General features: G+C 37.5%; 1 protein-coding gene across 2 annotated transcripts; it reads left to right on the forward strand.

Moving 5' to 3' along the window:
• Positions 1-361: 361 nt before the first annotated feature.
• On the forward strand, positions 362-16,788 carry LOC149202208 (uncharacterized). Of its 2 annotated transcripts, XM_089403123.1 has the most exons (8): positions 362-694; positions 819-867; positions 3,044-3,276; positions 3,426-3,540; positions 3,766-4,563; positions 4,747-5,257; positions 5,667-5,748; positions 16,391-16,788. In XM_089403123.1, the coding sequence occupies exons 3-8, from the start codon at positions 3,247-3,249 to the stop codon at positions 16,592-16,594; spliced, it is 1,740 nt and encodes a 579-aa protein (XP_089259249.1). In that variant the 5' UTR covers positions 362-694; positions 819-867; positions 3,044-3,246; the 3' UTR covers positions 16,595-16,788. The 2 variants fall into 2 exon arrangements, with proteins under 2 accessions (XP_089259249.1, XP_089259250.1); XM_089403124.1 differs by lacking the exon at positions 819-867.
• Positions 16,789-17,317: the final 529 nt, after the last annotated feature.

Here is a 17,317-nt window from a genome sequence, read left to right on the forward strand (position 1 = left end):
TTCATAATTGATCTTATGATCCTCCAAAACCTGACACGAAGCATCTCATGATCATCCAAAACCTGAAACCGAAGCATCTCAGGCTAGATCTATCATCTGAAAATTCCTCCAAAATCAAGAACCTCTTATCTGTTTTCAAAATTTCCCACTTCATCCCAATCAAGTAGACTACCCTACATGACCTTTGATGGATTATATCACGGGCTCGGGGCTCTCTTATTTAGAAAGGAACACGATGGAAAATCATGGACTTAAAAAAAGAGGGCCTACACGGCTGGAAACTTCATCTCTTTTTGAGACAAACTCCTAGCGTCACTCGTTTTTTTAAGATGTGCCATTTAGGCGGGGTAACATAATTTTAAAAAAAATATTTCATTAGAAGAATCTGTTATTACAGTAGGGTAAATGTTAATGGAGTGGGTACATAAAATATTAGACATTTCGGTTAACAGTGTCCAAAAGCGAAGGCTGTTCGTCTTTTACTTTGTCCGTCTTTTTGCAGTGTGATTTCTCGGGACAAGAGCAGTGAAGCGAAGTGCGCGCGTTTTAAGCGCAGAGTAGGAATCCAATGGTTTCCACTTTCCAGACGCATTGTCCCGCAATCAGAGTGTTGCAGGTTGAGGCGTCCGACCTTATGGCACCAATCAGTTTTGGTAATGATGATGCAGATATCGTATCGGGATCAAATATCCAGGTGATGTACTTCTGGATTTCGTAGATTATGTTAGCATCTAATTGTCCTTCAAAAAATGTTATGTTCGAACCCTTTTTCACATGGATTTTATGAAGCTTTGTTCTCTTGCGTGCTTAATTTACAGTTACGAGATTCGGCTGATGGATGCCGGCGCTTCTAGGCTTCACGTTGAGGTGCTTCGTTTGTTATTTTTCTGAACTCTGGCTTACTAAAGCTTTTGTGTGTGTGTTTTTTTAAATATAATTTCTAGCCACCGATGTTTATTTTTTCTTCCATTTCAGACCTTTATTTCGAGTTGTTTTTTTTCAAGTTTATTTAAATTCTTTGGTCTGTGAGTTCCAAATTTATTTAAAGTTTTGGTCTGTGAGAGCTTTATCGTTTTATCGTGCAAAGAATGGACTTTCATGGGTTTGTTATTGTTTCGAACATTTTTTCAGCTTTCGAGACGTTAACTTGCATGCAGTTTTCTGAAAAAGGGACTCTTCCAATTGTTTTCTCTGTTTATCTATTCTTGTATTCCGTAAATATATATCGTGGAAAATATCCTAAAGACGAATTGGCCCTGAGTTCGTTGATAAGTTTGTAATTTTAATATTGTATTCTTTCGCAGTGAGATATTTTTGTCATAATTTTTTACGATTTTGTTCAGACAACTGAATTTTATGGAATAGCTTCACCAAAATATTAATATAACTTTAAAGATTTAGAAGCTTTTATTTGATTTTGGTATCCAATTTAGGTTAAGTTAAAATTTTTAAATGTTCTATAATTTTCCTTTTTAATCCCTAAAATAAAAAGAGGAATTTAATTCCTAAAGTAAAGGAACTGATCTTTTAGGAATTGATATTTTTAAAATTAAAATTTAAATGGATAAAATTGTAAATATGAATCATTGACATTGTAAATTTAGATTATATCGCATTAAAAATATCTGAAAGTGGTAATTCATTTTTATATAAAAATGATTAACATAATTTAATATTATAATTTTAAATGATTTATAATTAAATTTCGGTTATAGTAAATATAGAAAAAATAAAAAAACAAACTCATTAAGATTTTATGTCTAGATGCTTAAATAACAATTTTCTTTTGTGATGATTATTGACTGGTAAATGATATTTTACGGAATTCTTTTAACTTATTTACTTGAACCCTTCCATTTGAAATCTTAACACTTTTCTTTTGTGATGATTATTGACTGGTAAATGATATTTTCCAGAATTCTTTTAACTTATTTACTTGAACCCTTCCATTTGAAATCTTATATCCTGGTCTGCGTTGTGGATAGTATGGTGTTCTATGGTTATATTGTAAAGCTTTTCAAACTGCCGCTTTGCACAGATGTATAGCTTCAGGTGCTCAGTGAGTGGTAAATGATATCTTTGAATTTATATCTTCATCTGTTTTGTGGAGAGTATGTTTCTATGGTTATATTGTAAAGCTTTGATAAATACCGCTTTGCACAGTTGTATCGCTTCAGCTAAATTACATGTTCAACTTTTTCAGATGAACTAATTTAGGTGCACAACTTGGAAAAATAATAAAGCAGCTACTTTCAAATTGAAGATGAAAAAATCAGGTCCTAGCCAAATATAGTTTAAACAGCAAGTAAATCATGTATCTTAACTTACAGAGCAGTAGAATGTAGAGCTTATATCATTGTCTTTTGTCAAATTGCTATTGTCTGATTCATTCAGCAGTGCATAGTGTCGAAGCTCTCATTTGACTTTTCCGAGTTCCTTTCCCAATCCTTTAGCTTTTAATTTCGGGTTTGCTCGGTGGTACAATTTTGGCAGTCTCTGGTGTTTTAACGTTTTTCTTTCACACTCTGAATGATGACTGTGAATATCTCGTCTTTTTCAAATAATATTTTTCTATGGCGTTACTTATATTTTGATGGCGTGGTTGAGCAGTAAACTTGAATATTGAGCTTGGTCTCATCGAGTCATTGTTTTTATTTTTTCGCTGGTTCTTCTTCTTCAGTCATTGTTTTCGTTTTCTGGCCCAATTATTTTATGTTGGCTTCACTATAAATCACTGTCTTTTATCCTTTGTGATTTCTACTTCACACCTGTTTGATTTGGATTCTCGTTTGATAGCTATGCTGACTATCGGTGGTCATTCTTGAAACAGTGAGAGAGCATTTTATAATTGGTGTTTTGGGGTGGAATTTCCAGATGGCATGTTGTGTAGCAAAGGGTGCTTTTGAGCTTGTGTGGCTGTTTTAGTTTTTATTGTTACTCTTCTCATGTTGACTTCCCTTCAGACCAGTTTTTTTAAGATTGTTAAGCTGTATTCACTTTTCCTTTCACATCTGATTGATATGGAGTCTGGTTGAAAGTGCAGAAACTTTGAGAGTTAGTGCTTTTTACTCTGTGGCGGAATGCACTCCAGAGACTGCTGCGTTTGAGCTAATATGCAGTGAAGCCTAGGTATTTATGTAATGTGGAGCAAAATGGTGGCAGAGCCTCGTACAGAATTTTCAGTGACAATGTAGCCAAAACGATTCAATTCTCTGGTATTTCTATGAAGGGAAGCTGTAAGAAGTAATGGATTACAAAACAGTGAACAATTTTCAGGTAGCCATTACAATTAATGCTGGGAAGTACTCAAGGAATTTGAAGCTAAGGTTTTAGTACAAGATTCAAATTTTCCTGTTATAATTATACCTTACCCTCTATCGTTAGTATAGTCAACAAGTGGTGTTTTTGTCTCTTTATTCTTGTAGGTTGGAATGCTATCCTCTCATCAATTAAGGATGCCTGTTCCTCTTGAGGTGCAAAGAGAAAGCAAAAATATAGAAGTGGATGAGCTAGCAGTTGTTGAAAAGCCCAGTCACAAAGGTAACTTTCGTTTCTTGTGTACTGTTTCCATTCCAATTTAGTTGAATATTACTTACTTATATTAAAGCTGGAAGGCTCTTGGCTATAAAAATTCTGTAATGAGCTTACAGTCAGTGTCACTGAAATTGAAATACCCTGTTTTATTTCGTATATTTATGTACATTGCAACATGCTCAGAAGAGTCACATAGTATTAACACCAATAGTTGTGCTACTTTGTCTGAAGCTGGACGCTCACCAGCAACAACAAATTGTGGAAAAGACTCCTTCACAGAGCTCCCATGTGATAAGATTCTAGTTTCAAATATGGTACCTCAAAACATGGCTTCTTTCAAAGATGTCCAAGTTAAAGAAAGCCATCGACTTCATCTGAAAGTGCAGAATCTGACAAAGCCTACGATTGCACAGTTAGGGTATCAAGGTAATTATAATCATGTACAAGCAATGCGACCCTTTGAAGATGATTGTTTCGATTATGGTAGTGGTCATGAAAATGCCATCAATAGTTTTGAGTTTCACAAGGGGAATAAGGCATTTCACAGGTCTGTCTCAGGGTCACATTCCAAACAAGTACCTTCTAAATGGGATGATGCAGAAAAATGGCTGGTTAGTCATTCTTCTGCAGATGGTCCTGTCAAAAATAAATTAAAAACCGTTTCAGTTCAATCCCAAGTCAATACTGCACGTTATTCAAGAAAGGGAAGCAGTTCTCAACAAATGGACTGCCAGATGAATGTTACGAAGGTTGAATTACCAAATGCTACGGTCATATTATCCAGCCACGTGGCCGTTGATGGAAGTGGCTTGTATCAGGATGAAGGGGAGACAAAGAAAATTGATTCAAAGGTTTCCCTTGTGAAAACCGTCAGAAATCCTGTGGCAGAAGATTCAAATTACTGTCTGGATCACCATCCTATGGAGGATATCTTTACTGAAGGTCCACATGACTTAAAGAAAGTCAATGATACTGAACCGTTCTTTCGGGCTTCACTTCGAAATGAAAAACCCTTTTCAGACCCAGCCAGTGAGTACACACCTTCAGCATGGGAGGAAATTAAATATTTAATTTGCTAGTTCTTTTGGTTCTTTTCCTATTTATGCTTACTTAACTGGGAATGTTAATTTCATGCTTTGTATCTGCCATTATGTATTGGGAAAGCTTTGATGTAGATGTGCTTATGACAACGTGAAACTTTTTCTGATGCAGTTGTTTTGAGAAAGCAGGACTACTTTACATCTCTACATAGTCCTGTATCATATTTTCAAACACCTTTAGCCGTCAGATCAGTTTCTATGAGAAACACGGGAACAGATATGACCCCAATTGCTAGCAAAGAACCTTCTAGAACTGGAACTCCTATCAGAGCCAGCACGCTTATGATACGGAGTCCTATTTCTTCTCAACCATCTACTCCAGGAATGGCTGCGCCAGCATCCTCACCAACAGATGCAACAGAAAATGAGCTCAGCGATGAAAAGGAAGTTAGAAATTCTAAATTTGCAGAGGACGATTTGCATCCAAAAACTAGGCGAGACCTTGGGGTCCTGGGTGGACTGCTGGGGAAGGCTAACATTACAGCCTGGTCGAGTCAAGAGGAAGAGGATCAAGACGCATCTAAATCATTGAAAACTAAAGATTTTGAAGAAGCTAAGAAGAACATCTGGGGATTTCGAGCTGCAGCATGGGAGGATGCAGAGCAGGCAAAATATATGGCCAGGTTATTCTGTTATGAACTTCTTTTATATTTATTTATAAAATAAATCACTATCTTCAGCACTATCATCCCGCAATACTTGTTCGTCATCTGGTACCCTAGAATGAGACTGTATCCTTGCACATGACATTTGTACATATTTGTTTGCCAATTTATGTATTCCTTTTAAATTTTTATGACTTTCCAGAAGGCAACAATAGCAAGTAATTTAGTTCTGCTTGTATGCTGAACTGTTAGGAAAAAAATGAGCTGAAATGACTTCAATTGTATTATGTTTAATGCATTATTTTATTTGGCTGTCCCCATGGAAATCTGATTAATTTTGCTATATCGTGTCTGTTCATGTGTTGTTCAACAGCCTTTATGGTTATAACTTATAAGCATCATTTATTTGATGTTATTTACTTTTCAGGTATAAAAGTGAAGCGATCAAAATCCAAGCCTGGGAAAGTCACCAGAAAGCAAAAGCAGAATCTGAAATGAGGAGAATAGAGGTAAATTTGACATGGGATTTCTACTTCTGTAAATTTTGTTTTATGCAGTCTGATGAAGCTTCATTGAATTCCTATTGTGTATCTTCATTGTTATAATACTCTTCTATGTGAGCATTACATTACAAATGGTGAGACAGATTTCAGTTACATATGTTCTTCTTTTATAATTTTTCTTTTATTCTCTGTGAAATATGCATCCCAGAAAAATCCACCTGGCACTTCCCCTCATTCCAAGGATGGTATGGCACTTCCCCTCATTCCAAGGATGGTATCTAGGGTAAACTGGATTATGCAGGAGCTTGAGGCTTTGTCAACATATGGTTTAAGGCCATTACAACAATATACTCATTAAGAGCTTAACATGTCACTTACGGGAATTGAACCTGGGTGGGAGGATAACACTCATTTTCACAACTGCCCAGGCCACCCAATTGACCAATTACATGTGTACTTCTATAAGGGTTAAGTGAAATAGAACTATATTCACTGCGTGTTTGTAACTTTTTAACTTTGTAATAGTTCTTTGTTTTCTTGATTTGGTCTTTTATAAAGTGGAAGGATGAATATTATTACTGGAAACCTCTGTGGGTGGATGTGCAACAGCCATTTTCACTATCTTGTCATGTCTTTGATGTTTTCTTTAGATCAATTATGTGGTAAACCAGAGACCAAATAATTTACTTCCCATGTTCCCTGTTCTCTGTCCTTGCAACTCTATTTTCTGTGATGCAGTGGAAAAGTGGTTAAAATCTCTGGTTACGGGGATGTGTGTAATAGCAACTATCCCTGTCGTTAAATAGCTTGCTATGCAGTTGATGTTTTTGGTTCAGGCAACTAATGAGGCAGATTTTTCACCTGTTCATTCTTCAAGGGGATTATGTAAATTTTTCTGCATTATTCTTTGTTTCAATTATATGGTCTTAGAATGTTATTCTTCGAACTGCAAATTATGATTGCTTGGTGGTCTCCCACTTAACTCCATATCACATAGACCTTAAAAAGTCAAGCATTCACTGGACAGGGTTGCATAAGCGCTAACTGTTAGTGGAAGTTTCAGTAGAGAGGTGTTGGCTGGGAAAGTTTGTTATTAGTACCGTATTATTCACATTGTTTATTTTCACCATTAGATGGAACTAGTTGGGATTCAAACAAGTCCATGTGAGAGGTATTGCCATTGAGTGTAGGCAAGGGCGCATGACTTGGACTCTGTCACGATTCAACAAGTCAAAGCATAAGGATCAACTCCACACTTCGATAAAAGTTGGAAGTTGGCACACTAAGAAATATATAGAATGCTCCAAACTACAAAATATGCGGGTGTAAACCCTTCATTTTCTTCTATCTACTAGTGCAAAAGACCGTTACAAGTTGACTCATCTATGGGACATTCTTCAAGTAACAACTCCCCATTCATTGGTCCAGGATGAATTATCTGATTGGGCTCATCTATTCTCCCTAACCACAAAAGAACAACCGGGTTCGTGAAAGTGGGGTAGTATTATATCCCCACCACAGTTCAATTCCTCAAATAAGTGGCTGGCATGCTCTTGTGAGGGGGCCGTAGATTAGTGAAGTCATCCATTGTTAAGTTACGTTGGGTAGTGCATGCCCAAGATTGAAGCATTTGGAAGTGCTGACCTCTTGAGAGGTGGTTAATGACTACATTATAGGACTTTCTCAACTTTTCTCATCCATTCTCCTCGAGTCTTCAAAACTCTTACTTGATGAGTCTATCTGTTCAAAGTTCAAACTTCACCTATTAACTTTTACTTAATATTAATTGATATTCTCTTTTGGCTTTATTTTATTAGAAATGTAAATTTATGGTGATCATGAATAGCCCAGATTCTTTGTTGTTGGAATTACCAAGAAATCGACAAGAAATATCTAACCTGTTATAAAAACTTCATGTGGCATGAACAATTCCATTTAGTTCTACTGGAGTTTCATTCCCTATCCTCAACCGAACTCTGAGGGGCCATAATGCATGGCTCCTATTCTGATCCATTCTTTTTCTTGAAGGAGATTAATCGTTGATCCCTCATCAAACACGGTATGTTTCATTTTGTGCTCATTGACTGTGATTGTTACTTCACTGAGAGGATCGTCTTTCTTCATTACCAAATTGGTGTCTTCTCCCTTTATGGGGGGATTCTAATTGTTGCATCTTCCGTAATGAGTATGTCTATTTCTTTGTAGTGTGTACTCTACTACAATAGTCACCATTAGTTGTAGCTTCATCGAGTCAACTTCACACAGAGTACTAACTTCTGTACAAAGGTTTTTGCCATTTAAGTTATGTGCTTGATTAGTGTTTCCATGTTTACTAGGGTTTCTATTTACAAAACTTGATTAATTAGGCCAGTCGGCATTTTTTAATCCTCATTACTTTATTCAATTATGGTCATTGACATTTCTCTCTTTTGTGTGTCATGTTTGTACTATCTATGCATTTTTCCTTGTTGACTGAGTCTCATTCTCTTTCACATGTAATTTTCTGTTCAGCTCACTACCATTTTTAACCCAAGCATTCTTTATTACTAAATTCAAGTATTGTACTTTCTTGACTTGTGACCTTGCGATCTATTCTGCACTAGATGCCAATTCTCACAAAATTATGTGTTTATGTGTTTTGGAAAATTGCATCATTCAGTATGTCCAAACCATTGAGACAAAAATGTCTTCATGGTTGGTATTTTGTGCAGTCTTTTGTTGTACTGGCCCCATTTTCCACATCTAAGAAATCTTTCTTCTATTTCCTTTTTTCCAACACTGTTTCTTCATCAATTTGACAATATCTTTAGGGGGAAGGCAAGGATTTGGGGGTGGGGATGTCATTATTGACCTCAGCGTATTTTTTAAGGATTTACTATTTTCCTATATATAGTATTGTAGGCGACTATTCTACTTTGAAAAATCATACGTATAGAATGTAGGGGAATATTCAATAAAAAACATGTAATTTACTATTAAAATTGGTAAATTTTTGGCAAATATCGTCCATTTAATCATATATATGTAAAAAATAGGTGATTTTTTTAACAAAATTGATGGTTTTATTATCTATTATTTATTTGACCTCGAAGGAAATTGTGAAACAAGTTTTGCTTGGGTGATTGGAATTGCAACGAACAATATAGGCATTGGTATTATATCAAGGGCTATCTTCCTTGAAGAACCAAGGAATATATCAAATCACAGAGGTGGGAGACTCAAAATAATTCATCAAATGCACTATCATGCAATCCCTTGAGACATCCAACTAAGAAGAATCTTGGTCTTGAGAGCATATAACACCTTGGTGGACCTAAAAGCCAATGACATTATTGCAATTGAAATAGGAAAAGTTAGGATACTTTTGTTTTTGGGAAGCGGGGATGGGAGGGGGGGAATTACACACGTCCCACCTTTAATGAATCCCCTCCTCCCCCCTAATTATGATAGCTCATATGTATATTAGATGGGATGACAATTAAAGATGTAATGGATAATATAGCTCCTATAGTTAGGAGTATTGCGATGTCTCGTTCCACCTATGTTGAGCATTGAAATTGCATAATGGGTTGGAGGCATAATTGTGGTATTATTTGCCGAGAGGTTTGAAATTTTGGTGTCTACAATTGCTTGATGGGAGGCATGCTTTTGTTAAATTTCCATTAAACCTAGCAGTTGGTGAATCATTAACCTAGCAAATTGAGGATCTACTGAATAATTTACACAACTAAGTTCTTAACATTCAAGAGAAGCAAAAATAAAATAACCAATCTTATAAAAATGACACAGCTTTTTCCCAATCAAAGTTTTTGATTAACAATCTAAACTTACTTGGGCTCGTCTTGGGATAATTGCCCAACTGAGGAATCACTTACAACCCTATAACTGTTCTAGCTGATCCAGATTTCCTTGCTACCCTTCCTGGGACCCAATAGACTCATTGAGAAGCTGCTTTCAATCTTGTGTTGTTGCATTCTGTGTTTGTCCCATCTCCCTAGCCTTGTTTTTATAACTTTACATTGAGCTAAATCCCTAACCCTAACGCTAATCTCCAAAGTGATTAATGGTTGAGATTAGATCTCCCCTCACTTGATATCAGCGACCAAGATTAAACCATAATCACTAAAGTTACATTAGCAACTTGCTTACACTTGAGCAAGTATTCTAAGGAGATCATGGGCGACTTCTTGCATGCCTAGACACAAAGGCCTGCATAGAAGTACTTGCACAAGCTACAAACATCAACGCTCCTTATTAGCAAGGGAGGTACTCCTGACCCCCTAGAACTAGCTCTGATCTTGGGCCTACATTTGTTGCCATGGCTACTCCCTCTGAATTGGAAGACTTCCCTGCCATCATCCTCGAAGACCTGCTCCTTGAGAACTTATTCCTATAAGCCTCCTGCTCATGAACATCTTGTAAAGCCATCTCATAGCAAGAGACTTTATTAGCAGATTTGGAGGAATCTGTTGACTGCTCCTCGCTTGAACTGAAGACCAACTCCCTTTGAATTGCTCAACTTTTGGAGCTACTCACTCCTTTGCTTGTTGCCGTTGCTCAAATAGGTTGGTCCTTTAACCTATACATGTTGCTCTCTCTAACTCTAGTGTCGTGGCCATCGTCAAAGTTAGATCCCCTGGATATGATCAGTGTGTATCCATCTTGGAATGCTACACTAACCCCTTCTTGATCATCGAGACTGAGAGCAAACTTAACTTGAGTTCCGACACCCATAACACGTCCTTCACTTCCATCCTACCTCTTGACTCAAGTTGGAATACTACTATTCCAATTCCCTTTATTGTTTGTATACATGCCTTTCATTTGTGAAGGGACACATTATTCCCTTCATGATGCAGACAAAAAGATTTTTCCATTTAATAAAGAGTGAGATTTTACCATATCACTGTTCTCTTTATTTTATTTCTATGTAATAAGATGTTATTTAGTCTCATTCCTCTTTCGACCCAGTTCAATGGTATCAGAGCAATTTGCTCCTAGTCATTTCCCAATGCATGTCCCCGACGAGGTCAAGGTATATAGAGTTGAATGTCAAGCTAATTTCACTTGAGGACAACCATTCTTGCTAGTCCAAGTGGCTTCCCATGGCGGAAAAAAGGAGGAATGATCGAGTAGGAGATCCTATCAAGTTGTTGCTTGAGGAAGCACTTGCATGAGAGAGGGATGAGACGACGGACAATTTTTCCCAAGTCCTTCGATGATTGTCGACATCAGCCCAAGAATGCTCAACAACCAACGATTTATGAGGTGGGACACCCTTCAATGTGCAAGACAACTTTGATATCCCATTATTTGAAGGCTAGATAGATGCATATGCTTTAGAGAAATGGTTGAACATGCTTGAGGGTTATTACTCTATCTGAAAATTTTCTAATAATAAAAGATTAGTTTTGCACTCCTTAAAGCCCTTCCCCATGTTAAAGCTTGGTGGGAAGGTTACTAGGAGGGATACACTGCAGATGAATCTATGACATTTGGGAAAGAACCCACTTGAGCACAATTTGTGGATTCCCTTAAGGAGGAACTCTACCTTGTGAGGTACTATGATGACCAATACACGAGATGGACCACTCCGTGACAAGAGAGAGACCAAATAGTCCCTGAGTACACCAATATTTTCAATACCTTGTGCTCAAAGTTGGGTATTAGAGATTGAGCGATACTTGGTTCTAAAGTATTGTAGTCGCCTACATAGTTACATCCAAACAAAGATGGATTTTTTGGACATCTCTTAAGATGGAGGTATCTTGTACAACAAACAATAAGAACAAATCATAAGAATGAGTAACAAGTGTTTCTGATTTGGGAGAAACTTGTATCTAGCACAGTGAGTCCTTTTGATTAGGGAGAAACTTGTATCAGGCACAATCTTTTCTAACTTTTTGTCAATTGTGTGGCTTGGGATGGCTTTGCACATTGCGTGAACTCTATCCTTGAACTTGTCCAAATTCTAGATGGCAGTGACTTTGTGTTTGCCAACAAAGCTCAGTGATTCTGAAAGCTTTTGACTTCTTTCCTCTGGTGCAAGGTTGATTTGTTGTACAACGATTTTGGTTACTACGTTTTGGTGGTTATCTATTACCATGAGCTCTAGGAGGGGCCGTCACAGTGTTCATGTCTTCCTACTTAAGATCCCTTGCCTTGGAAATCAAATTGGGAGCACCATAACCCATGCTTGTAAGCTCAAACCCTTGTTTCCTTTAATGACTACTACTCTGTCAATGCTCTCATTATCAATATGTTTACTTCGATAGAGTGATGACAAACACGTAGACCTATGGAGCTAACACATTTTAGAGATGGGCTAATACAATGCCTTATCAACCATGGATAAACGTCACTAGCTTCCATCATAACGGGAATCTTGAGGTCTACAATGGGCCTCTTCAGGAAAATAATAAAATAATGGTTAAAATAATAAAATATGAGATGAATTTCTAAAGGAAAAGAAAAAAACACTTTTTCTTGTTGTACTTTTGACTTATCTTCTAATAGGTTTACTCAAATGTTAAGTGTAGGCACTCATTGGATGTAGAATTCAATTCTGCTTTCATTGAGTGTTGACACTTGACATTTCAGTAAGTCTATAAGTAGATAAGTCTAAAATATGACCAAAAACTAGTTTTCTTGTTCTCCCTCCAAAAATATCTACCTCTAGGGATGATATTATCATCTTCAATCCTATTAGTTCCTTTGCAGTTGATTTTGTAAAACATCTTTTGTTTCGAGACCCATTTTTTACCTCAAAATTCCCCTAATGGATGTTGACTTCATCCTCTGGGGATGATATTATCATCTTCAATCCTATTAGTTCCTTTGCAGTTGATTTTGTAAAACATCTTTTGTTTCGAGACCCATTTTTTACCTCAAAATTCCCCTAATGGATATTGACTTCATCCTCCCTAGTGTAGGCTTCCTCATCTCTTTGCTTGATTGTGAGTAACTAGTCCCATCTCCACTTCAGCTAAGATGAGCTTGGCATCCTCCTATCGCATCACCACCCCCATTTCATGAATTCTACATGTCTTGCCTCCACTTTTCTCTATAAATGCCTTGTCTAGAAGCATCCTTATGACCGATATGGGGGTGAAACGTTTTCTTGGATGATTTTGAGACAACACCTATTGAGTCGTTCTTGTCCAAGTCCTTTCATTTGAGCTCATGATCCCTTTTGACATGGGAAGGACAGATAACCGAGATTTTTGTGATGTTATGGCTTCCATATTGGTAGAAAGGCAACAGTTTGGAGAGACATTTTTTGGATTGGTGCCATTGACAATTTTGGTGATGACATTGATGAGGATTTGAGAGTCCCCTTCCACCACTAGGTAGCTAAAGCCATGGGTGGTAGTCAATTGAATCTGTTTTTCAAAGCTTGAAGCTTTCTGGATTTGTGTCAGGAGTCACGATCTCAGAATCCTGCATAAATGAGGAGAATAAAACTTTGTCATCTTTAAAGACTCCTCCTGCCCGCCTAGTGTTCCTTTGGAGGCACCATTGAAATTGAGCTTAACAATTTTCACTAGATCTGAAATCACATCATCCACAGTACCCACACCTTTTGGCTTTTCCTTTCCCTGCAAAGCCGAGTTAGGTTCTCTGGGGGCAAGCTATCCAAGTAAATACTATTCATATTGTTCACAAAGAACTGTAGAGTCGCCTTGCTTTCATGCTTATTGCAAGTGCTTTACTCCTTTCTTTTCCAATAACTTTTATGTTCCAGTGGATTGTGTTGAATATCTTTGAGGAGACACAAATATCAGTTGTTTTAATTCTATAGTTTATGGATCCAGCTGTTCAAGTAGGCTTGATAGATATTTTGAATTGCTAAATTGATAGAGGGAACACCATCTTCTTTAATTTTTTAATTTTTTGTGTGTCAGTTGGGCATCTTATGTTAATGATAGATCAAAGAAGTACCTGCTGTGTCTATTAGTCTGCCGCATGCTGTGTCTATTCGTTTGTCACATGGCAAACCAGACCAGTAGTATAGCATAGTCTTTTTAGGGCATTCAAAAATATGGAACCACATTAAAAAGCTAAGTACCAAAAATTATAGGCAATTTTCCAATGCCTACTTCCTAAGGCCTAAGAGCCTCCTATATCTAACTGGATAACAAATTTATATACATGATTAAAAGCAAACCAAAGACAACAAGAGACCAACATCTTATTCAGCGGGGGAGTCCACCTGGATGGAGTCTGGCATCCTCCTCAGGATCAGAGAACTCAATATTGGCCAGCTTCTTGACCAGCACTGTGACCTTATGGTCCAATCTTGAAATTTTCCCATCTGCCCTTGTAATTCATCCACTGTTAACAGAATCTCCTATTGCTCCTCAAACCTCTCAATCAGTACCTTACCCATAACAGTCTTGATCTGCCAATACACATCCACAGCTTGCAAATACCGAGTATCCCTGGTCCTTGTATAACCAGTGTTCGGAACCCAACAACCAACTTGATCCAAGTTTCCAACACATCTTAGAAACAAACCAACGTTCAAACCTAGCAGCCCTTCAGCAGCTTCAATTTCCCTGCAGATACGAGGTGGGATGTTCCAGCGATAAATTGCCACTAAGCGCTCCACTGCCTCTTGACCATGGGAGGTGGAAGGAGTTTTGGGGCCACGCCTGCCCCTTCACCCACCTGCACCACGTCCTCTTGGGATGATTGAAAAGTCTGCCTCCAACCAGAGCTTGTTCTATGCAGGCAAGCAGAGAGGCCCTGACAGTGCACCACGAGACTAGAATAAGGTTTGACCAGTGAACCTATAGCCAAAAGACAGTAACAGCAACCAATTGTGTCGGACGCAAATTTCCTGTCAGGGGGAAGGGGAAGGATTTGGAAGAATTCTCCAACTTTAAAAAAGACTGACCAGCCAGAAAGCTCCTTCCCAAGAGACAGATCAACCAGGAGACGGACCAGACTACCAGGACCAAAACAAACTAGAGTGATCCAATCATCTAAAAACCCCAGACTTTCCAAAACTGAAACCAAAAGTTCGAGCAAGAGAAAATGCAGACTACAGAGCCGAGAGATAGGGATCGACCAAACAGAAGTAAATACAAACTTACCCCATACTTCGATAGAGCTAAGAGTTTGGCACCCGGAAAGGTCGAAGCTCTGTACGTCCATAAATAGAAAATTCCTTCCGCAAAAGCCCAAGGAAGTCTAGCCAGCCAAAGAAATAATGCGCTGTGGTGCCTGTAAGGCTGTCCAGATGGCAGCTGATAGGAATCATATACTTATCATCCCCGTGCTGGAATTTTAGGTCATCCCTTGCTATTGACCAGTGGGGCCAATGCACTTCCGTGGTGCTTTCAGACACCAAATACTAATGCTACGGAGGAAATGTTCTTCAGATGAAACCACAAACCCGTATTCTGTTTTGCATGCCGAGCATTAGAGCTCGTATGCCAAGTGGAAGGATCATCGATCCTCTCCCACGCTTCAAGTTCTTGCCATCCATGCGCATTAATTCTGAGTGGATGAGCACCTGATGGGGGGACCATCCTCTTTAATTTAATGGAGGAGGGAATCTCCAAATTCTCTCAGCAATGCTAGCAGTTTCCTGCCCCACTGCCGGCCAAGGGTCACATACATTCAAAACCGCGGACAAAAAATCTAGTTAACAGTCATTCTTAATGCTTCCTCCAATTTCACTAGGTTTGGAAGTTTCATGTCCATTTGGATACGAAATCGAAAGTCATTTACGAATCTTGTAAGGTCCTTAAGAGAAAATTATTTGGGTAGGCACAACTGTTAAATCTCTCTGAGTAAGCTGACTGACTCATTCTCAGTTTGTTATTTACTTGTACAAATTTCTTGAATAGAACGAACTTGTAATTTCATGGCCAATACTTTCAAAATTACCATAATAGAATCTTCCCATGTTGTAGGATGCCTGATTCTCTGTTGTGTTTGTTTAGTGTTCTAACTTTTCCACCACACACATTTGCTTCCGTTTAAATTTTGAATCGAATTAGACTTTATATGTAAAATTAAAAGTATCACCACCATCATATTTGGTTAATCTTTTCCTAGTTTTCAGTTTCAGTGCTCTGACATGATGAGGTTGACCCGGATGTTATTTCTGCGTTACTACTTGAGTACCCCTAAGCTACCTCGATTTTGCAGAATAGTTGCCATTAGCTTCTGCAAATTATCCAAAGTTTGTTGGATAAAATCTGTCCTATTGTTCAAAGCATTCGAAATTTTATATCTTCGGTGCATCTTGTTCTCTTTCATAGGAGATAAAATTCCTCTCTATTGCTACCATTAAAATCAGAATCTGCTCTGGCGCCATTTAGTGCAAAGAAAACCTGAAAAACGACAAAGATATTAACCGAAGAACATCTTAAACAAGAATCTTTATCTTAAGCCACGTACTTGAAACCTGTGGAATTAGTCCAAGAAATTTTCTATTCATCTGGAAAGTGACGAGTATTTTATACCTGTGAGAAGAAAATATAGTGTGCGTATTTATCATTTCTGAGAATACTTGTAGAAGTTAGTCAAAATAGTCAGAAGATATCTGGACTATGCATAAAATATTAAGTTCTTTGGTCACTGTGAAAGACGAGAATATCAACAATAATAATTATTCTGTGCTATCTCTGTTTAGGTAAAAGTGGAAAGAATGAAATCTCATGCCCATGAGAAGCTATTTAACAAGTTAGCATCATTGCAACGGCGGGTGGAGGAGAAACGTGCATCTGCAGAAGCCAAACAAGCTGAGCAGGCTGCCAAAACTAGACAACAGGCAGAGTATATTCGTAGAACAGGACACATACCTATCTCTTTCTTTAATCGCCACTTCTGTTTTTAGGGCTATTGCTTCTGTCTTTTCTCTCTTCCAAAATTTATTTCTTCAAGTTTTATTGGTATTTTATGAACTGCAGATACACTAGGTATTTTGCTATTAAATGATTATTGGAATGCGTGTATGTTCTTTCTTCTGTAGTTGTTCCAATTGAAGCTCTTTATAGAGCTGTGTATGGGCATGGCCAATTTGCAAGCTTCCCTCGCTGCCGCCTGATAGCTTCCTTGATATGGTTTTACAAATCCTTATAAAATTTGTCCCGAGTATGAAGCGTTTTACCATCGTTTTCAATTTTTATTTCTAACGTTTCGTGTGATATGTTCAACCATTTACAGGCCAAAAGAGTCAATGCATTTATCAAGTATAAAATCTACTACTAAATTTTAGTTTATGACTTCTAATGTGTTCTAAAGCATGGTTTTCAGAGCTAAATTAGTTAACTTTCCAAATAAACCATCAGTCGTAACCAAACTATAACCTGGATGAATAAAAAAATACATAAAATATTCAAATTTTAAAGAAAAACATACAATTTTTGTGCATAATCCAAACCATTTATATCTAAATATCTAAAAGTTCTCATTTACATAGCAAGAGTGCATATAACTAAAATAAACATCAACAAAGAGGTTCTACATGGCTTCTAGCATCCAAAAAAAAGTTACTCTAGAACAAATACCTACATGTCATCAAAATCATTGCCAATGTTGGGATCCTCCTCATCAATAT

This window comes from Pinus tabuliformis, chromosome 2_1 (assembly GCF_031772625.1).
Source record: "Pinus tabuliformis cultivar Carrire ecotype Pingquan chromosome 2_1, CPIR1, whole genome shotgun sequence".
Classification (NCBI taxonomy): Eukaryota; Viridiplantae; Streptophyta; class Pinopsida; order Pinales; family Pinaceae; genus Pinus; species Pinus tabuliformis.